Source organism: Callorhinus ursinus, unplaced genomic scaffold (assembly GCF_003265705.2).
Source record: "Callorhinus ursinus isolate GAN/ISIS: 27379988/994484 unplaced genomic scaffold, GSC_fseal_2.0 scaffold12, whole genome shotgun sequence".
Lineage (NCBI taxonomy): Eukaryota > Metazoa > Chordata > Mammalia > Carnivora > Otariidae > Callorhinus > Callorhinus ursinus.
This window is the reverse complement of record NW_027397074.1, coordinates 45,949,160-45,972,402: the sequence shown is the minus strand read 5'-3', so window position 1 is coordinate 45,972,402 and position 23,243 is coordinate 45,949,160. Positions and strand designations below refer to the sequence as shown.

At 47.3% G+C, this 23,243-nt stretch overlaps 1 protein-coding gene across 3 annotated transcripts in view; it reads right to left on the bottom strand.

The window, feature by feature from the left end:
- MINDY4 (MINDY lysine 48 deubiquitinase 4) overlaps positions 1 to 23,243 on the bottom strand; it is a 103,321-nt gene that overhangs the window by 53,860 nt on the left and 26,218 nt on the right. For all 3 annotated transcript variants that reach the window (XM_073899030.1, XM_073899031.1, XM_025873102.2), the window contains exon 6: positions 3,312 to 3,370. In XM_073899030.1, coding sequence (XP_073755131.1) covers positions 3,312 to 3,370 — 59 coding nt within the window. The remainder of the gene's footprint in view (positions 1 to 3,311; positions 3,371 to 23,243) is intronic.

Genomic DNA, 23,243 nt, shown 5'->3' with positions numbered 1-23,243 from the left:
GGGAAGGAGGCGGGCGGGGGAAGGAAGGTAGAGGCCGAGGGGCGGGCTTTGCAAAGATGAATGCTGAGAATGCTCCCTGGGGGGACAGAGACGCGCCATGGGTTCAAACCCGGGCAGCTGGGGCCCAGAGCAGACGGGACGAGTAACCTGAGGGCCTCTACAGGCCCTGACGGGCTCCCTGCAACGCCTCAGGCCACACTGTCTCCCGGGGGCACAGAAGGGGCAGTTATTTAAGCCTATTTGGAGGCTTCTGTTTAGTCTGAGTCTGTCCGGGAGGGAACCAGGGCTGAAACGTGCTCTGCTCAGGGCTCCACGAAGTAAATCTGAGAATGAAAGCTGGGGGCCCAGCGGAAGCAGACCGGGTGGAGCCCCCCAAGAGGAAGAAGAGGAAGCAGCCATCCTCAGCTTCTGCCAGAAGGAAGTTGGCCCCCGTGCAGGGGTTTGGTTCAGGACCACATAGCAGGCCTCAGGCCCAGATGTGGTGGGACCGCCATGCAAAGGAAAAACAAAGCACTCCCGGATGACATGCTGGCCAAGCAGACAAAACCATCTGCAAATGCCGGTGGCTTGAGGGTGCTATTTTTAAGGGCCTGGTATAAGTGTCTGGTTGAAAAGAAACAAGGGAGTTTGTTTTCTCATACCATTTTATTTACCCTTCGGAGGAAAGCATATGGTAATATGTAATAGAGGTCCATATACGTCTTTGTCCAGGTGCCTGATCCATATTTCCCACTGACTCCAGATACCTTCCACCAGAAGTAACCCAACACCCCAGACTCAGGAATCTCAGCACAGCGGCCCCCCAGACTTCAGTTCTGATAACAGATTCCATCTCCCCAGCCCTCCTCCAGGGACCCACGCTGAGACCTCAGCCCTGTCTTCACACACCACGAGGATCCGGCCTCTAGACCATTCTGCCTCCAGGATGTCTCACACCTCGCCCCCACCCTTTCTCCCTCCACTGTTACAGGAATATGTCATTCTTTTTCTACCTGTTCATCAAGCACTTCATCGAGCATCCATGATATGCCAGGGGTTGTGTGGGACAGTGGGACAGGGGAGGTCCAGAGGTGAGTAAAGCACCAACCCTGCCTTCAAGGAGCTCGCTGCCTGGAGGGAGACAGAGCCCCAAACAAATAATGTAACGTGAGTACTAATACAGAGAGAGCGCAAGGGTTTTAAGAGCAGAGAAGAGGCAAATAATTCTGCCTTAGAGGGTCAGAGAAGCTCTCCATTAAAGCTAACTATCGCAGCAGGGTCTTGAAATACACAGAGGATTTCGCCAGACAGAATAGGGGACCAATCACATCTTTTCTAGACTATTCCAAGGGCCCCCTCACTGGTCTTCCAACATCCAGGCCCTTACCTCTAAAATCCATCCTCCATACGTATCCAGAGGTAGCCCTAAACCCACAGCACTGCACACATTACTCACCAGCACAGAATCTTCAAGTGCTCTTTACTGCCTAATGATTTACAGTCAATGATTTACAGCCAAGCTCATTGGCACAGCACTCAAGGTCATCCTGGCCCTACCACACCTTCGTTCCCAGCCTCTGCTCCCCACTGACCCCATGCCTTCCCCTATGGGCCAGTCACCTCAAGCCAATCACTCTTTCTCACACTCTATGCCTTGCCCACGAGGCTTGCTGCACATCTCTACCTGGCAAGACTTCCTCAACCTTCAGAGCCCAGTCCAAATACCTCCTCACTGTGGAAACTTCTGGAATCCACCACAGAACTCGGCTTATACGTCTCTTGAAGCAGTGATGAACTGCTAACTGTCCTCTTTATGTGTTGTATCAGAGGATACCTCTTTCCTCTGTCCCACCCAACCCAGCCCTCCAAGAAACCAAGGCCTCTTTTTATTCACCTTGATGTACTTTCAACAGCCTCATCTATGCCCTGGCAAGTAACTGCTAACGAAAGTTGGCTGAACTGAACCAAAGGAAAATGAATCAGGGTAGGGAAGAAAATGCTGTTCCTCTAACCAAATTTTACTCCTTGTCTCTGCCTCACCCCAAAACTTCTTTCCCTTTCTCTTGATGACTGGGTTCCATGATGTCCTACCTTTTATTTCCTTCCCCTTTCCTAAATCATTAGCTGAGCCACTAGCAAAGAGGGGTCTGCCTCCCTCTGGAAAACACACACTTCAAACAACTGGGTTCTGAGAGAATTGCTAAAAGCCTTCCTTCCACTAGGCTCCAATAGAGCCCTCTGGGTTCTGAAGGCCAGGAAGTGCTTCGTTTTCTGTCCAGACAGGAGTGGCTCTCACTGGAAAATCTTAAAGTGCAGTGCTTTACAGAAAGGCTTCAGAGGACAACGCGTGCTGGCTCCACCCATCGGCATCACCACGTGTGGGACTCTGCCCCTTCCTGCGCCGGCCAAGCGATCCCCACCGGCCACCGCGGATGATTCCAACTCCAAGGAACTGCTACCTCTGAAGTGAGCCGCGCAGAACAAACCAACCCCTGCCTCGTCATTCAGACAGAGGCTCCTGCCTTTCAACTTCATCAAAGCAAACCATCAGACCGCACGTCTCACACAACTAACTTCTGAATAGTGTGTGGCTTTTCTCCTTCAGTTTAAAAGGGGTGCTTGAAAGGAGAAGAAAGGTACGTGAATGGCCCGACAGGTAAATCACTGGCTTCCGGAAGAAGAGCAAATGTCAACGGCACTCAAGCCTCGTCCTTCACGTCTGGTCGCTGGGTCGCCATCATCCGTTCTGCTGCTGCTTTGCCAAGCCCCACAAACACAGCAGTCTTTGGGGAGGAGAGAATCACAGAAAGGGGAAACAAAGGATGGCTCCAAAACTGAAGAGCGAGGGACATGTTCCCGATCATGATCTGGGAGAGCAGCGACAGGGATGTACACGCGTGTGAAACTGCATGGAGCCAGACACTTAAGATGTGTACACTTCACCTAACATATGCCCCAATAAGACACCGATTAAGCTTTTTAAAGGACAGTCTCCCCCAGGCAGAGCTGTCTTCTGGAGATCTTTGTATGTTCCGAATAGCCCTAAAAGAGCCCCCAAATGCAAAAGACGCTCCTCTTCACCCCCACACCCCCACACCCGTGTGGGTCCAGAAATGCCTGGACTTCTTATAAGGATTTCTCCAAGACAAAAGACAGAAGGTAGAAGAAGACAGCAACCACAAAGACAGAAGCCGGCTCTACTCACTGGGCCAGCCTCTCCTTCCTAAGGTCAGGTGGGAGGAAAGGAGCCCCCACCCACCACCCCCCAGTTGGAGCAAATGGAGCCCCCTGGACCCTGCCAGACACAGCAAAGAGGCAGCGGGGGCACCTACCAAGCTGCAGGACACCCAGCTCATCATCAGCCTTGTTGGGCACCGGCAACTGATTTTTCCTAGAAAAAAAGAAAATGTCAATGCACCAGAGGAAAATGACACCGAAATACAAGCAGCAGAGAAGAACCAAGGGAGCACTGGGTGGGAGTTCAGGGGACCGTTCTCTCTAGCTGGGCCCTGCCATTCGTGTATGCCCCGCACGGTCATTCTCCCTCTCTGCGCCACAGGTTCCTTCACTGGATGGGACCAAATGGCCTCCCAGGTGTCTTTCAATTCTGTGTTCTCATGGACACACACACATACACACACCAGCCAATACAGGTGGATAAACCCCGTAGTTCGACACTTGCCCAGAACCAAATGCAAGCATGTCTTGCTGATGTCACCATGATACTGCTAGAAAACACGCACACACATACACACATGCAAATCAAGTGCTTGTCATCACTGCACAGGTTTTTTTCATCACATCACTATTTTCTTTTTTGTTTTCTTTTCTCTCCCAGCTTTCTTGTAAAGCCATCAGCAGCCATTTCTAAGAAACCTCTAAAATGCACCAAAAGCCTGTTCTGTGAGACTGATTTATAAGTTCAGGTATATACATGTGGAACTTTCTCAACACGTCCACCTGTATTTTAGCTCTCTGGATATTTTCTTTCCTCCAGCATGCATCAATCTGGACTAAAGAAAAATCTTTTTTTTTTTTTGAAGAATGCATTAAGAATAACAATATTACCTCACTCTCTGAAAACCCATTTACTATGTTAAAAAATGACAGCCCTTTTGAATGTGGCATTGAAATATATTTTCCTCCAACATCCTTGCAGGGTAAGATATGATTGAAGTAACAATCGTAATCTTGCCATGCTACGTTCTATTGAATTGGCTTCCTCCTGAAGATGTATGAAGGGGTGTGAGTGGAAGACCACGGAGGACACACGGTACCAAATCTGTGAGCATGTACTGCTTCGGACTCCGAGTTTCTTGCTCTGGCCCAGAGCGCTGCAACACAGAGCTCCTTCCCCCACCCGCCCAGGCAGCCCTAATCCTCTCCCACCGGGTCAAGACCATGCTCCTCAATTCAAAACCACAAAATTCCTACGTCTCTACGCTACCAGGATTCGGCAAGCGTTCTCTTGGGGACTGGTAAAAACACAAGCTGGAAAGGGAATCTAAGGCCTGGAGGGGCAGTAGAAGGAGGTGAAGGGGGAGGCAGTGCAGATGCTGGGTCACGGCCACGGCAATGAGAAACTGCGCCTTCACCAGAAGTTTCTGTCCGCGTACCCCTCCCACCACCAATGACTCTGCCACTAAAGGCTGAGGACCCGAGTCCCACCTCTATCTGTCCCTTCTGTCACTATTCCATCCGGAGACTAGGGCAAGATGCCTCCCCCTTTCTGAAAAGTGAGGATTGAGGCACGGTGCTAAATGGCCTCTAACATCTGCCCTGAAACATCCAAGCAGCGAACAGCAGGAGCAAAGACATCTCTGGAGCATCCCAAAAGAAAGAACATCTCTCTTGCACCCGTCCCTGCTCTCTGCCTCTTGCTTTCTCACCCAGATCACTGGAATAGCCTCCTCACTGTTTTCCCGACCCCCAGTGTGATGCCCCACTCTGGCCCCCCACATCTTCACAGGGGTATCAAAGGCATCTTTCTAAAAAATAAATCTGATTGTGCCACGGCCTGGCTGAAATTCTTCAAGAGCTCCCCATCATCACCACCAACAACAATAATATTTATAAAAATGACAATAATAACAGCAAATACTCTCTGACTCCTTTGGTTGTTCCAGGCACTGTGCTGAGTGCCTTGCAAGCAACAAAAGCCATCTGCTTCTCAGGACAGCCTTATGAAGGAGCTGTCGCGCTGAGCCTCACAGAGATCCAGTAATTCTCCCAGTACACAGCAAGTAAGTGGTGGCATAGGAATTTGAACCCAGGCAATGACCCCAAAGACAAAGGCAGCAACCACCACATATAGTGCTTCTTTGAAAACTAAAATCCAGGATGGGGCACCTGACTGGCTTAGTCGGTGGTGCATGTGACCCTTGATCTCGGGGGTTGTGAATTTGAGTCCAATGTTGGGTGTAAAGATTACCTAAAAATAAAAAATAAATAACTAAAATCAAATCAAATCCAGGCCCATTAAGGTACCCTACAGGCTATCTCTGAGCTAGCCACCTACGACCCCAGCCCCCTCTCCCTCTGCACCCTCACACTCCACGCACATTCCCTACATGCTGAACTTCCCAGCCTCTGCCTCTATACCTTTTCATAAGCCCTTCAGTTGGGCTAGAATATCCTTTGGCAAACTCACACTCATCCTCTACAGCCCAAGTGGTATGCCACTTCCTTCTCAACTCCGAACATGCATTCATTCATTTCCTCACCCACTCATCTAGCAAACATGTGGCAGTAATCTGGCAGGCCTGTCTCCCTGCCGAAGGGAGACCCAGGCATGTAAAATAAACAAGCATAAATTGCAATTTGACATGGTACGGTAGGCTGAATAATGGCCCCCAAAGATAGCCTGTGAATGGTACCTTATATGGCAGAAAGGACTCCGTAGATGGGACTAAGTTAAGGATCTTAGGATGAAAGAGGGTACCCTGGATTACACAAGTGGGAACAATGTAATTACAAGTGTCCTTGTAAGAGGGAAGCACAGGGAGATTTGACAGGGAAGAGGAGAGGGGGGTGATGCCACGAGCAGAGATTAGAGGGATGCACTCTGAATATGGACGAGGGCCACAAGTCAACGATGGGGGTGGCCATGAGAAGCTCCAAAACATCAAAGAAACAGATTCCCCCTGGTGCCTCCAGAAAGAACGAGCCCTGCCAACACCTTGACTTTAGCCCAGTGGAACTGACTTCAGACCCTGATCCTCCAGAACAGTAAGATAATATACTCACATTGTTTTGAGCCACTGAGTTTGTGGGAATTCGTGACCGCTGCCATGGGATACTAATATATACGGTGAGAGAAATCACAAGGAGGGACGAAGGACCACGGGATTCTCTTGGTCACCTCTGTACCCCATGTGCCCAGCACCCGGCCAGTGCTCCATAAATAGATGCTGAGTACCACAGTGACCCTCACAGAAGCGAGGTGACTCACACAAGGTCCCACAACTTAGAAGCCAGAACTTAAACCCAGGCCCCTGGCTCCAATTGCTCTATTTCGTTCCTTCTTCTATGTTATGCTTCCTTCCCCTGCCCAGAGCCTCCATGGCTTCCTGTAGACCACAGCACAAAATCCAAACCTCCCAAGCAGCCCCCTTGGCTCCTGAGGGCAAAGCCTTGGGGCACGTGGGTGGCCAAGAGCCACGGCCAGAGGGTGGAGATGATGTTCCCGCTGCAAAGGGTACAGCTGGGCCTCTCCCTGGTCATGGGACTTCCACCCAGAGCGCCATCCATCAGCTGCAGAAGCCCAGCTCAGATGCTTTGTGCCTGTTTCCCATAGATCTCATCACCAGAGGAGACTTCAATTATGCTCACACTTAGGGAATGTGCTTATTGTTCCTTTCATGTGTCCCTTTGTGGCATTAGCATTACAAGGTTTAAAAGGTCAGTTTAAAAGCATGTTCTTGCCTTTGATTGAAAACTATTATGGAAAACAATGACAACAAGATAAATTAAGGATTCAAAATACTTTTGATGGTGCAGATAACCCAGAGACATGTGTCATAGTGTGCATCCAGTAAATCCATGGGAGCCAGGCTGTAGACACCCAGCTTGTCTGCTGTGTCTGAGTTCACCACTTCCCACTCAAAGTCCCTTCCTTCTGTGGCCCCAAGGGAGAAGCCAGGGCCAGGGCACTGTGGGTATCTAGGGCTCCATGGGGCCAGGACTCAATCGCGGATAACTAAATCTCGGTGAGGTGGGAAGAGCTACTCAGAGACCTGACTTCTTGTCCCTCTTCCCCCAACCCTCCCCCTTGGGCAAGTGCCCTTGGGCAAGTCATTACCCCTCTGTAGGCATCAGGTGCCTCATCTGTACCTCGGGGGAAGCCTGGGCATGCTCATCACTGTGGGACACTACAGGTGCAGGGGCTCTGAGAGGCCTGGAGTGCCTGGGCCACACTAGTTTTGAAGATGCTCTCCTGCTTATGCAGCCCCACACTCCGAATATTTCACTAGCTCTTAACATGAAAAGATAAGGTGGTGCTCCTTCCTCAATGTTTGACACTGGATACTTGGCTAAATTAGTTACGGAGTATAAAAGAAAGGTGTCCCACGGGAATAAAGATATTGACTACTTACTATATATTCTATTTGATGGCAACTCAGAACCCAGTGTGAATGGAGTCCAAACTGACACCACTAATGTGGCACAAGAATCCAGACTATAACACAAAATTTTCCCAAGACAGGGATAGCCCAGCACACCTAACTAAAGCAATGTAAAATTATCTGGAAGGGCACTTCTACAAAGCAGGTCACACAAGATTCCCAGAAGAGAGAGAGAGAATTTTTTTAAGTGCCACTGAAAATATGCTCAAAAGAAATAACTAGTAAATATATGAGAAAATCATACACCATAAGAGAAAGCCAGGTGACACAGCAAAAAGGACTCCCAAGAACTTGAGATAATAGAATAACAATCTAAAAGAGGCTGTAATTAGAGTAAGGAAACTTCTTTAACAGGAATGGAAATCATTAGAAAAGAAACAGATACTATAAAAAAAAGAATGGGCAGTTTTGAAAAGTACATACAGTCACAGAAATAAAAAAGAAAACTCATGGACATAGAAGGATGGTGATTCTAACATATGAAATACATGTTAAACCCCATGAGCCTGCTGCTGGGCGGGGGTGGACAGGGACAGGTCATGGAAAGCTTTTCTCTGTAGAACACCATCAACTCATAAATGTAAAGGAACGAGAAAATGATAAAAATTAGACAATCACCATTTTATAAACTCCTAATACGGGAAAAGATTATCAATGGATGCTAAAACTGTGGCTGAAACGTTCTTGCAGAACAGGATATTCATCTGAAAGTTACCGATACCTCATTAATGGCGAAAGGGAAAGTTCCCTTTACAATGATGGAGAGAGGGTCCCTGGGTGGCTCAGTCGGTTAAGTGTCTGCCTTCGGCTCAGGTCATGATCCCAGGGTCCTGGGATGGAGCCCTACATCAGGTTCCCTGCTCGGCAGAGAGTCTGCTTCTCCCTCTACCCCTCACCACCTGCTTGTGCTCTCTCTCTCATGCTCTCTCTCTCTCACACTCTCTCAAATAAATAAATAAGTAAATAAATATTTTTTAAAAATATAATGATGGAGAGACTGGCAGAAACCACCTTAATGGAGTGATCCAACTTAGCATCAGCAGAAATCACACAAACTGATAATCTGTCCTCCTGACGTGATGTAATGGGAAATATGCAACATCACATATTTACTACCCTTGCCCTAAACATGTTTAACATAAACCTAACAGTGAAACAGACATATCTAGAATGTAGTCATTCTATAAGACAACAAGACTATACTCATGAAAAACTAAAAATGGACGGAAATTGTTTGAGATTAGAAGAGACTAGAGAGACACGGCAACGAAATGTGGGTAGATCCTTGAATGGATCCTGGATTAAAAAAACTAATGCCTGGGGGTGCCTGGATGGCTCAGTCGGTTAAGCATCTTACTCTTGATTTTGGCTCAGGTCATGATCTGAGGGTGGTGAGATTGAGCCCCGCATGGGGCTCAGCACTGAGTGTGGAGTCTGCTTAAGATTCTCTCTCTCTCTCTCCCCCCCTGCCTCTCCCTCCCCCACTTGCTCTGTCTTTAAAAAAAAAAAAAGAGAAGAAAAGAAAAAAGAAAACACTAAAGCCTAAAGAAACATTTTGGAGCCATGCGGGGGAATTTGATTATGGGCCTTATGTTAGCTGATGTTATGGAAACTTCTTGGGTGTGTTAATGGTACCATGGTTAGGCAGGAGAATGTTCTTGTTCTTATGAGATACAAGCTGAGATATTTAGGGGTGACATGCCATGGTATCTGAATTTTACTTTCAAGGGAATCATCAAAAATGTGTGAGTCACAGGGGCGCCTGGGTGGCTCAATCGGTTAAGCGTCTGCCTTCGGCTCAGGTCATGATCCCAGGGTCCTGGGATCGAGTCCCGCATCGGGCTCCCTGCTCCGTGGGGTGTCTGCTTCTTGCTCTCCCTCTGCCGCTCCCCCTGCTCACTCTCTCTGTCTCTCTAATAAATAAATAAAATCTTTAAAAAACATGTGTGTATTACAAATACATATACTGTACATGGGGAGGGGAGAAGTATGACAAAAAAACCAAGTATGACAAAGTCCCGGGATTGCTGAGTGTAGGAGAAGACGGCATGGGTGTTCATTTTTCTATTCTTCCAACTCTTCTATAGGTTAGATCTTCTTTAACACTGGGGAGAAACTTGGGGTAAGCTTCAACAGGAGATGGGATAAAATGAAGAGATAATAAATTACTAGGAGTTATCAGATGACATGACCTGAATGCAACTCAACCCCAAGAGAGAAAACATGTGAAAGAGCAAAGAAGAGATGTGATGGGGGGAAAACTTTAATTCCAATGCCCATCTAAAAGGAGTTCCAGAAGGAAAAATAAAGACGGTGTGAGAAAGGAGATTATGGAAAAGATAATGGCTAAAAACTCAGCAGACATGAATCCTCACAGAAATCTAAGAAGCCTCAAATGGCACATGTGGAAATCAATGCACACCTAAATATGTCATCTCGAAACAACATATTAATGACAATGAGAAAAATCTTAGCAGAAAGGCAGATTATCTATAAAAAAAATTACTTTAACAAAAGACATCTTTAATATTCAAAATATTAAAGGTAAGGTCAAAATGAAGGCATTTTCAGACAAAGAATGAAAAAGTTTACCATCACAGACCTTCACCGAAGAAACCACTCATGGACTTACTTTAGCAAGAAGGAAAGCGAACCCAGGAGAAAAGAGCAAGACCAAGGCAATGACGAGAAAAGACATCTTTAAACATGTAGATAAACCTAAATGAGAGCTGATGATAGAAAAAAATAACAACAATAGCAACTAATTAGGGGGTAGTTAAAAACACAGGAATAATACTAGATGATGATTTTACACAGGAAATGTGGGAACGGGAAACGAGCAGCTGAAGCTTTCTAAAATCCTTGTATTTTTTGAGGGAGTAGAGAGACTGATTAAACTGAAACTTTAAGTCAATTATGATAAAAAAAATTTTAAGAGTAACTGCTAAAATAGTAAAAGCATAATCTATAATGTCCAAGGAGAAAAAATAAACACCACTTGATTCACAAGAAAGTGCCACTGTGGAAAACAGTTGGGCAGTTCCTCAAAAAAGTAGAATACAGAATCACCATATGATCCTGCAATTCCACTCCTGGGTATATACCCCAAAGAAGTGAACCCTGGGACACGTGTTCATAGCAGCACTATTCTCTATAGACGGAAGGTGAAAACAACTCACGTGTCCACCAACAAATGAGTGGATAAACAAAATGCAGTATATTCATGCAATGGACTATTATTCCACCATAAAAAGGAATGAAGAACTGACATGTGCTACGACATGATGAACTACAAAAACATGATGCTGAGTGAAAGAAGCCAGAGACAAAGGATCACGTATGGTATGATTCCATTTATGTGAAACACTGTTGACTGGGGGTTGCTGGGGGTGAGGGGAGGTGAGGAATGGGGAGGAAACTGCTTGGTAGGAAGAGATTTTACTCTGAAGAGAAGGAAATACTTTCGAAGTAGACAGTGATGGTTATACAACACTGTGAATGTGCTAAAAGCCACTGAATCACTCACTTGAAAATGGCTAATTTAAAAAAAGAAGAAGAAGAAAGGAAAAGAAGAGGAAAAAGGAATTGAAAAAGCATATGGCAAAATGAAAGTACAGAATCCAGATGAATTCAAGTGTATCGGTAATTGTATTAAAAGCAAACAAACTCAGCTTGCCAGTTAAAAGACAGAGACACACAGATTGATTTTTTTTTTTAATTCGCAATATGATGTTTCACAAGGTACATGACACAAAAGGTGAACCATGCCGCATGGGAGAAAAGAGATCACTTGTGGACCAACCATTTAAAAGCCAATGTAGTTAATACTGTATCATCAGATTCAAAATAGACTTTGGAATAAAAAGCATTATCAGTGATAAACCTACTTGTTACAGAATAACAAAAGGAATGATGCAACAGGAGAATTTGGCCATGTTGAACCTCTATAAAATGGGGTTCATAACAGTCCCCCTCAAAAGGCTGTGGTGAGCATTACACAGGTCAGTCCAGCAAGGGCTGAGAATAGCATCCGACACGGAATCGCTCCACGTTCGCTGATGTGAGGATGATGGTGCTTATGGGACTAGTAGCACCTTGATTCCAAACAGCTAAACTTATCAATACAAGTGCAAAAATATGAACTAAAATAACAAACAACTGCATCGGCCATGAGTTTGAGGACAATCTTGGCCGAGTAGGGATGCAAGAATATTTTAACGTTAGACAATCTAACAATGGAATTCACACCAACAGAGGGGACAAATGGAAAATAATCTCAATAGATGCAGCAAAAACATTTGATAAAAAATAGTCATATGCATTTTAAAAATAAAAACTGTAGCAAGCTTAAGGGACAAGAAGGGTTTTGCTTTACTTGATATATACATATTTCAGCCTGACAGAACATGCCAGCACCGAAGCAAGCGTCCGTGCTGGAGGCAGCAGCCGTCCAGGCTACTGTCCTATCCCACAAGACTGTGGAGGAGGCTGTCGCATCGCATCCTGGAAACACACCAGAGGCGGCGCTCCAAGACAAGTGAAACTGACGAGCCGGGGCCAGGTTTCCCGGTGTAGGACGGCACCCTTGCTACTACCCGGCCTCTAACAGAACCTCCTTTTGGAATGAACAACAGGGCTAGATGGTAACGAAGCAGAGAGTTGCTCCATTGTCAGGAGACACACAGGAATTGCACAGACAAGCCACAGGACTAGCTTGCGCCAGAGAAGACTAGCATCGCTTCGAGCTGTAATTGCCCTGAGTCTCAGCTTCTCTTTGGCCAGAATCGTCTTTGGGGGGCTACAGGGACCAGAACCAGGGAGTGATTCCGGGCTTCAGCTCCTGGGACCCAGCCCTTCCCCACCTGCAGGCCCTTCTTGGACATGTGGGGGTGGGGAGTGGGCAGCAAGTCCTTAGGGGGCGCCCTCAGAGGAGCAGCTGTGTCACACTCTTTTCCTCACAGTGACAGCCCATAGCCCTGTGCTTAAAGGCTCTCCTTAAGGACTGAACTTACTGAACTTAGGGAGCGAGGAGTAAGCCTTAATGAGGCAGATCCCTGAGGGCAAGCTGATTTAAAAAGAATTCTTCTAAAAGGGCGCCTGGGTGGCTCAGTTGTTAAGCGTCTGCCTTCGGCTCAGGTCATGATCCCAGGGTCCTGGGATTGAGCCCCGCATCGGCTCCCTGCTCGGAGGGGAGCCTGCTTCCCCCTTTCCCACTCCCCCTGCTTGGTTCCCTCTCTCGCTGTCTCTCTGTCAAATAAATAAATAAAATCTTAAAAAAAAAAAAAAAAAGAATTCTTCTAAAAAGTTGAAATTCTCCACAGAAGAAAAGATTCTTTTCACTTTCCTGCTGTTTCTCTTCAGCTTCCCACAGGGGCTCAGCAAGCTCCCCCAGATAAAGGGACAGAATCAGAATTGTGGCGACTTTGGCTGTGAAGAAGCTTGGGAGTCACCTGGTGTAACCCTGGTTTGACAGATGAGGAGACTGAGCTCTGGGGAGAGGAAGGGAGCTCCTCGTGTCCCAGATGCTCAGCCCTGTGGGATCCATGCCCCAACCTTGGGAAGCACTCTATCTCCTTGGCCAGCCCACTCGACAGGCATTTTTTAAATGAAGCCCGAAAGAACAGGAGGCCTTGTTAAAGGTCGGGGCTATTGGGAAGTCACCGGGGGCACTATCCCAATGTTTAACTGATCTCAGTTTCATACCCGGCCCCTGCCAGCGCTCGAACTGCTGACCTTCAACGTATAATAGCAATCTTTTTTTTTTTTTCCTCTCTCTTCTTTTTTCTTAAGGATGTGGAAAACTTGACTAGAATTGCCTGGTCTGACATTTCCTGTGAGAAAGCATTCTGCTTGGAATACTGTGAAAGCAATCTGCCTTAACAATTCAATCCAAATAAATTATCTTCCTGAAACTAGTGAAAACACTTAATTGGGAATTGGGCTGCATACCCAAGTCTCTCTCATCCGGGTCCATGATGACGAAGGTTGGACAAAGATAGGGATCGCCCGGCGAGGACAGATTTGGGGGAAGGGAGGGGGCACTGATGGCCCTGCATCCTCCTGGAAAAGCCATCGGCTCAGCCCTTCTAGCTGGAGAGAACACACGTACTCTGGCCTCCCGGACCATTGTTCTTTGGGGATGATGATTTCTCAGCTTAACTATCTTTCCGTATGCGCCCTTCCCCACAGGCTTTGGCACGCACCCTTGATGAGAAGTGTGCAGAGCCAGAGCAAGATCTGAAATCAAGTCCAGCATTTCTCTTTCCTTGAGTCAGGCTGGATTCTGGCACATTCCAGGAACAGAGAAGAAATGTACCCAGTTACCAAGACATCAGACTGGGAGGGTTCCCTCAAGGGCACACAATTCACAAAACAAAACTGTACTAGATGTGACCTTCCCTCACATTATTCTCCCCTTCTCTCAATTGGCACAAGGTCTTAGCATACAACTGGTATTTAATGCATGCCCCGTCTGAAAGCTGAGAAGTTCGCAGAGTTCACCTAGCTATGGCTCGTCCATCTGGAAGGGCTAGAAAGGCCCATCCAGACCATCCAGTCGAATCCCGCAGCCCTCTCAGGGGGTAGGGGTGGGGTGGGTGTGGAGCTTTTGCCAAGGCCCCCTGGGTAATGGGCAAAACCAGAAATAGAATGTTAGGCTCCAGACTCTTCATCTCAGTTCATTTTCATCTACTGGATGTTGGAAGCATGGATTGCATTTCCTTACGACCCAAAAGCATTAGGGCAGGTTGGCTGTTCTTCCGTTCAAGCCGCTAACGGGGCCTTGCGGCTCTCCCAATTCTTACTGCCCTGCCCTTTTCACAGGCTACACTCTCCTGGGTGTGGCGGAGCTCAGCTCCCTGGGGAGACTGGTGCGGGGAGGCAGATGTTGCTCAACAGCAATGAAAAGGTATGTGGAGCTGATGTTTCTCCAGGGAAAGAAAAACATCCTCTTGAAGGAAAGTGGTGTCTATGGAGTGGTTCTCTGGAGCATGGCCAAATCCACTGAACCATTCATTCACCTGAGCCATGCAGTTCACCAGACAGAATGTTGCTAGCCCATGATCTCCCTTGGTCTTGCCTCCTTCCCTCTGCCCACCAGCATGTGGCTGCACAGCTCAGCCAAACCCAACCACCGTGAGACGCTGGATGAGCCCAATGTCTAGGGCCAGAGCTAGAGCGTGATGTGGTGCCTGGCCCATGCCACAGGGGCCCCCTGGTTTCAGCCCACCAGCAAGTGGGATCACAAGCCTGCCTCTCATTAGGGCTCCTGGCATCAGAGTGAGGACCCAACGGTATGGCCTTACCGGAGACAAAGATTAGCCCTGGCCCTGCCCTCCCCAAGGCTGGTATGAGAGCCCAGGATGGAAAGGATTGCCTCGACAACCTTGGCCCTGTGCCAGGGAGTCTAAAGTCTCACTTGGAGTTATAAAAGGAAGGTTCTGACGTGCTGCCTGAAAGACATTACATAAGAGTTGCCAGCAGTTTCCACAGTGGATTGGGAAGCTGTGTGGAGATGTTTACTTAGCTGCTACTAAGGGAAGCTGTTTGGGGCACTGTCCCTGCCCTGTTACTATCCTATTAAAAACCCACACATCCAGGGAAGGAGCTGTCCTAACGAGAGAGGTCACCTTTCTTGGAGTCCCATTAAGCAGATGCCAAAGAGTGGCTTACGACAACTTCTGGGATGAAATATCTCCATTTTGCACACACAACACTCTCCCCTGCACAAGCAGTAATAAAAGAGCCATGAGCCATCAGGCTAAAACAACACTGTCTGGGTGCTTTAACTCCTTATCAATCTTAAAATAGAGAAATTTGGATTCATTTACTTTTAGAAAAGGTGAGGAGGTTTACACATCAGTAATACTTCTTTTTGAAGTTCATGTCTCGCCCCCAAGTGGTTCTGGGTGGATATTTACCTTCCCTGGTGAATATCCATTTTCTTTCCTGTGACATTCTAAGGGTTCTAAATGTCTTCTAGTCTTGTCCTTACAATAATAATTATTTACCTGGGTGTCTATATCTACTTCACCAAGCACTTGCAAACCATTGTTTTCAACTTAATTCTCACTAAAAGCCTATATGGAAAGCAGCATTTTCACAAACGAGGACAGTAAGGCTCAGAAACTTGGAAATGGTCCAACACAAACCAGTCCACGACACACAGGCCCATGATGAAGTGAGGAAAATACGCAGCAATACAGTGCATCTTTCACATGGACTGATGTGTTCATTTTAAATACTGGAATTTTATTTCAAGATGATATCTATATTTAAATTTTATGAAATTGGTTTTAATGTTCTTACTTAGCCAGAAAATCAATAGCAGCAACAAGTTGAACAGCATCTGATTCAAGGTGAAGTTAACAGGGCTCAAGCTTCAGGGACCCTCACTTGGACAGGCCCCTTCCAAGAAGCCCAAGTGATGTGTTGGCATGGTCTTCTATTTTTATAAAATTTGCAAGAATGAGATACTTTTATATTCTTTTTCTTAAAGAGGCCACTAAAACTGTGTATGTTTCAGGCCCTCCACCTCTGGAGCTGAACCAAGTTGGTTCCCCTGGGGTTTTTTTTGTTTTTGCGTTTGTTTATATTCTGCTGACCTATGAACTCCCGGTAACCCACTGTGCCAGATGCCTGACACGAAGTCTCCTTCGACCCAGAGACCCTGTCACTGTCTTGCCCTAGTTCATATAGGGAAAGGCCCGGCCAAGACTGGTTCTTGGAACATCTCTTTCTTCCACCCCACATCACCCCATTATAAGAAAGGAATCTTCAGGAAATTTTGACCTACTCCAAAAGCACAGAGGACAGGCTGTTGTCTGGAAATTTCTTAGAAAAAAGAGAAAGAAACCTGTTGCTTTAAAACCAAGTTAGCGTTGCTAACTTTGAGCATTACACCACTCATACACATAAAACCAGAGAGCCGCGGAATTTCCATGGGGGGGCCAGCCCCAACTCAGGACAAGCACACCCTGAGCTAAAATTAGATGTGTCCCTGAGCCAGTTAGGCAGCCTCCCTGGTGCCTCTTCTGGCAGCCGTTTTCACTTGAAATGTGGTGTGAGGGTCCCTGGGTCCCGACCAGTGTGGGTCCCCTCCCTCCCTACCCCCTGGAGTTACCCCTTTGCCTCTAATAAGAGTTCCCAGCTATTCCACACAGGTGGCCCCTGGGCAGGGAGCCCAGCAGGAGGGGGTATTCAGTGGGGAGCTAGGATGCTGCTCAAAGGTAGGGAATCCACGCAGGAACTTTCTGTGAGCCCTAAAGCATAGGAGCACAGGGTCCATCTCACACGGAAGTCAGGAAATAGGGACTTGGAATTTTAGCAGAGGGCAAGTATTCCTTCCCAGTTCCTCAAGAGGTAACGAACTAATGTGAGTTTGTAAGCACACTCTCTTTTCTACTTAACAGAGAAACTTCTGCAGAAGGGGAATGAAGCCCTTTGGCAAGGCTCTGGCTTCCCTGGTTTCTAAGGATCTGAATCCAAATGACACAAGAATGAGACCTAAAGCACACGCCCTCTGAAACCCCCTAGAGCGCTCGCTGCTCCAGGCTGCACCCCTCTGCCACCGTTACCTGTCCCCAGGGGGGTGGGCGTGCGGGGGCCTACAGACAGCAGCCCCTTCTGGATTGTGTGGGCAAGAAATGGTCCCAGCAACACAGCCAACAGGAAGAGCTTTGACCAAAGGTATCTGGAGCTTTTTCCAGAACAAATATAAAAACCATGTGAAGCGGCTGGACCCACGTCAGGCAGTCTCCTGTTGGAAATGTCATGTTGAGCCTCACGATGTGGGTGCAATCAAAGGGCTGGAAATTTCGAGAAAACATCCAGAGGGTCGCCAGAGGGAAGATGCAGCCAGCTTGTACTGCCAGGCTGTGGGTGTACAGATTCCAGTCCTAGTAGCATGGGAAGGGAAGGATGGATGTGGGGAGACAGGGTAGGAATCACCACCAGGACGACACCAGAAGAGTCTGCTTTCTGTGCATCTGGACCGTATGCATGAACTATTGTTTCTATAATAGCCACTAAATGGTTTCTTGGAGGTCAAAGGGCTTGAGGATGCCCACAGATAATAGGGAAGAGGCTGCCGCACCTCTCACCAGGCACGTTGGGGTGTTCCCTAGCTGCTTCTTGGGCTAGCCTTGTGTTTTATATCATCACCTCGCCCAGATTCCAACCCTTAGGGACACACTACGACCTTGTTACACTACTTTAGGATCTTTACTGAGAGACAAAAGATAGATTCTATTGACTACTCATTTTTCCTATTTTTCCTTTGTGTGTTTCCCATTTTTATTTTGAAAAATATTAAACCTACAGGAAAACTGAAAGAATAATACAATGAACATCCATATACCATTCACTTGCAGAGACAAATGAACATTTACCATATTTGCTTTTCCCCTCTCCCTCTGTCTCTCCCTCTCCCCCTTTCCATTCCTCCTCCCTCCAAACACATGCATACACACAGAAACACACACACTTTCTTTTTTTCTGCTGAACCATCTGAAAGTGAGTTGAAAATATTATAACGTCATCCCTAAAGAGTCCAAGCCTGTATCTCCTAAGAACAAGGATAGTCTCCTACAAAACCCGTTGTGGGTTTTATTTGCATGAGAACACTTTTTAAAACAAGGATTCTTGTTTAGGCTCTCCCACATCCCGGCATCTAGTAAGTGTACCTTTTGGAGTTATTTTCTTTTAAAAGATGGATAAATCCGTTGTAATGTCTTTATTAAATAGGTCAGCAGGCCAGCTCTGCCTTTGGTTTTTATCTAAAACGGATACTTTCAACTTCTTTTTTCTTCTTTTAAAATATTCCCAGGAGCGTACCGGGTTTTAAAGGATCCCCGACCATCCACATCTAGGCTAGAAAGGGAGTTGAGATTTGTCAGGACTCTGGGAGGGGGTCGGGGGTGTGGGGGAGACTCTGGGTTGTAGACCCAGATGGATTTCCTTGACTTCGGCAGGCATTGGTTCCTAGACACTTGTCAAAATGCCCTTATAAGTTCCTCTGCCTTCTATAGAGTAGCTTCTGGACTGTGAATGCTCAGTATGCCATTGCTCCATGAGGAGATGAACATGAAATTATGAAGGTGATTGTAAGCCCTGAAAAAGAGCCTCCAGTCTCAGAGGATGGCAGGGAACTTGGTCATGGTTTCCATTCAGAGACTTTTCTGGTGGGTTGGGTTTTTTTTTGTTTTTTTCTTTCTCATTCAAAGGAAATTTTACCTGAAGGCAGAAAAGCTGAACAAAGTGACACTGGGACCAAACGAAGCACCACTACCAGGGACGGAACGCCATCCTCCTTTCATGGACTTCCCATTTCTCTTCATTATTTTCACAGAACCGAAGGAAGCCCTGGGGCCCCGTGTGGAAGCCTTGACATGGAGGACCCCAGCCACAGGGGCCCAGCCAAGGGCCGCTTACCATGTCCCCCACTGTCCACACCTGGCCTAGGGAGAACTTCTAGAAAAGAGAAAGGCAGGGACGCACATCTGTTTCAACCTCCAGAGCTTTCAAATGTTGGCCCAGCCTCACCTTGGCCTTCAGTGCAAAGGGGAAGAAATGCCTAATGGAAGGCAAATTTAATCCACAAATACTCCCAGAAGACCTACTAGGTGTCTGGCCCCCATGAGAGAGACCTGTCCTGAGACACAGGAACCAGGCCATGCTCTTGTCTTCACCGCCTTTGGCCACGGCCCATACAATAGAGCTAAACATTTCTCTCTGACCACCATAACCTCCCATAATCTGGCTCTAAGCTTACTTCTCATCCCTTTGTTACAAAATTTCCATTTATTCAGGAATACATCCATCCACTTAAGAAACAGGGAGTCCTGGATAACCAAATAGTAGGAAAGAAAGCTAGCATTCGTTAACTACTGTGGGCCAAATATTTTATATACATTATTTCTTTTGTTCTTCGTAACAATCCCATAAGGGCAGGTATATCATCCCATTTTTTAGATGAAGAAACTAAGCCGCAAAGAGATGAACAAAAACACTGTGCCCAAGGTCACCCTGTTAGTGAGTGGCAAATCTGTCCAATTCTAAACCTCAGGTTCTTTCAAGCTCACCACGCTGAGAGCTGTTAAATCTGTTAAAGATGGGGAGCCATATTTCGAAGTCTCAGAATTCAATAAAATGCCATGTTTTCCAAACAGCAGTCCTCAATAACTTAACAAAGCTGTGCTTAATTGGAATAAACTTCAAATAACTCAAAAACTCTGCTGAGCAGAACTGGCTCTTTCACCGGGGATTTAAAAGCTACTTTGAGAACTTGTAATGCCCCGGGGCCCATCATCACGACATCAATTACCATTACGGAGTACGCAGAAAATGAATCTTGATACTGTCTGTGCAGCCCTTCCCAGACCCCACCCAAGGACACACTTCCTGCCTCTCAGAGTCTCTGTGCATGGCCAGTTTCTCTTCTGCTGCTGGCGCCCAGCCCTGGGCTTACAAACATGCTCACATCTCTCCCATACTGGAAAAAGGACCCTGTTCCCTAACCTTCCCCCTTCTTGAGCTGCCGTTCTGTCCCTTCACCTCTACACTTTTAAAAAGCTCCATATTCTCTGTATCTGACCTCACCCACACTATTCCTCACGCTGGTGCAGTTGACCGTCTGCCCCCAGCATCCTACTGAAAGAGCTCTCTCCAAAGCTACTTCCGTCACCCAACCTGGTGACCTGCCCAACCTCCCTGAAGGGCCCAAAGCTGTCAAGTTCCTGACCCTCCCTTCTCTCACCTCCCCGGTTCTCCTCCTGCTCTGACCATTGCTTTTCCTTATCACACCAAACACATGGCTCTCCCCTGCAGGATTTGGACCCAGGTGCCTTTATCATGCACCCTTGGTGGTGTCCACCCCTCCAAGGATGTCAGCTTTTGGTCCCAAGCCAGCCCTTCCCAGATACTTCTCATCCGACATTTCCCAGGATCTGCATTTCTGTCCCACACCTGACTGTGGAAACAAAAGGTCAGCTGGACATGCCCAGGAGCCAACCCCTCATCACCTCATGACCCAGCTAGTACCTCCCCTTTGGGTCCCCATCTCTGCTCCCTGCACGTCCCGCCTCCCGGCCCACCTCGTCCCACAGCTAAGTCCTATGGGTTCTCTTCCCAGGTGCCCTGCCCCTCACCCCACTGCCACAGTCAGCTCAGAGCCCACACCGCCTTCTAGGTCTGGCTCCTGCAACCAGTCGTCCTGCTCAGCCTATAGCGCCCCAGGACTAATCTTCCTGAAGCATGGCTCTAACTGATTTTTTAAAAAAAACAACACCCACATAACTGAAAACTTGAAAGACTTTTCTATCCCTCTATTGCTCTATGAGCCAGCTCTCAAGGCACAGGCTGGTCCTCCAGTCTCCTCTCCCCCTGGTCCTCGCACATGCCCTCGGTTCCAGCTACACCAACGCACCCAACTCTTTGCCTTTGTTCACACTGTCCCCCAGCTTGAGATGGGTCTGCTCCCTGAACTGTTAGACCAACTCTCTAAGGTCTCACCAATGTCAGCATCCCAACACCCCTTCCTCCCAAGACAGGGGCCTAAGGATAGTGGTTAAGACTGAGGCTCCTAGAACCAGACTTGTCTGCATGAACTCAGACTGGTCAGTCACTCTGTGCCTCAGTTTCCCCACCTATAAAATGAAGCCAATAACTCTCCCAGTGTGGCTGTCAGGATTAAATAAGGTAACACATCTAAGGCTCTTGCCACAGGACTTGTCAAATGTGAGTACTCAATAAATATCAAGAACTTCATTATCCCTGAAACAATCCAGACCCTAGCTCCATGGCTCTCTGCCCTTGTCCCCTTGTCACTTGCCTTTTTCTTAATCCTGTAGGACAGTCATTTGCATGGATGTCTCAGCCTCTGTGGGTCAGGAACCTATCCATCACCTCTCTCTCCCACACTATTCGAACAAGCAAGGCACACTTCATAAATGTTTTGTTGAACTGAATTAAATTAAATAACACGCATTTAGATTGAGATCAAAAACTGTTTACTCTATTAGGAAAAGGCTCCACTTCTGAGGGGCCCATGGTTACAAAAGTGGCCTCAACAGGAAATGGAAGGAATCCTATGGCTTTAGTAACTTCTTGTGGAATGAGCAGAGAAAACAAAGTAGAATTTTCTGGAATGAGGCACACACATGGAATCCAGCTATACAGGAAACTGCCCTGGCAGGTCATCTTTGTGATTTGAAGAACTCTGACCAAAATGCCCCTGACAGAACTCAGGATCAAAGACCATCTTTCTACGATAGAGGCACCAGCCTGAGTGAGTCACAGCAGTGTTCCAGCCCACGGCCACTGTTTGGGAAAACCAGCTGGCGGGGGGCCGGGTCACAAAGGAAGGGGTCATGAAGAGGACCCTCTCCATCAGAACAGAAAAGGATTTGGCAGGGGAAAGACATCAGCTCTCTCTGCCCCAGCAGTCAGCCTATCAGAGTTATCCTCAGGGTGCTAACAAGGATGCTCATCTTTTCCCTCAATCACGGTGCCTTCCCAATCCTTAGGGAAAGCTATGAGTTTAGGCTCTTTTCTCCATAAGCTCCCATATGTGCACATCACCCAAAACTGCCTGCAAATACAACAGGACCCAAGACACGCCCCAGGAACAAAGGGCTGAGGAAAAGTAAGAGAGCTGCTTTAACTTTGAGGAACGAGACTCCCAGGGATACCAGCAAGTGTTTTTCAAGAAATCTCAAGCTTAGAGGAAAGCGGAGAAGAGAGGAGTATGTCCAGGTACAGAAGTGAGGCCTCTGGCTATTTCCCAACTGGGCTATTCCAACCCTGCTCACCCTTCAAGGCCCAGCCCAAGAGCACCTCCTCCTCTAAGACCCTGTGGCACCTGAATGGGCACCATCAACCTGGCCTGGCAGAGACGCCGCCTGCTACTGGTAGGCCTTTTCCTGTCTGCGGGATCACTCGTCCCACTCCTCCACACGCTCCTTGAGTGAAAGGAAGACCTCACACTTCACTTTCCTCTCCTCAAGACAAAGCCAATAATCCAGCTCCATCCTATAAGTGTGGAACAATTCTGAGCAAAGTTGAGGGAGGAAGGGCCACAGAGAACTCACCGCCATACTCAGGCAGCTGACAGTCCCGCAGGAGAAACAAGGCGGCCTGTCAGCTCTCTTCAGTGTGGCATGTGCTGTGAGGAGTATGAGAAGGGGGCCATGTCCAGGGGTCGGAGCAGGGAAGAGATCTGAAGAAGCTTCCTAAAGAAAGCGACTTTCAAAATGACTTAAATATAGGACATCACAGTTGTAACGGGTGGGGTTGGTGGGTTGGTGGGTTGGTTAGATGGACGGTTGGTTGGATGGATGGTTGGTTAAATGAATGTATGAATGAAAAAAATGAGTGAGTCAATGAAGGAATACCAACAAATGAACTTGAGGATAAAGTTTGAATTGTTCCAATTCTACTTAAAATTATCAGTTTAGGTTTTATGACACTGATCCAAGCAGCTCAGCATAATTTTCCCTTTCTTTCTCTTTGCTATGTATGGTCTCTCATTTGCTCAATATTTATTGCCAGGTCCAGGGATACAGCTGGAAAAACGGAAGGAAGGAAGGAAGGAAGGAAGGAAGGAAGGAAGGAAGGAACGAACGAACGAACGAACGAACGAAC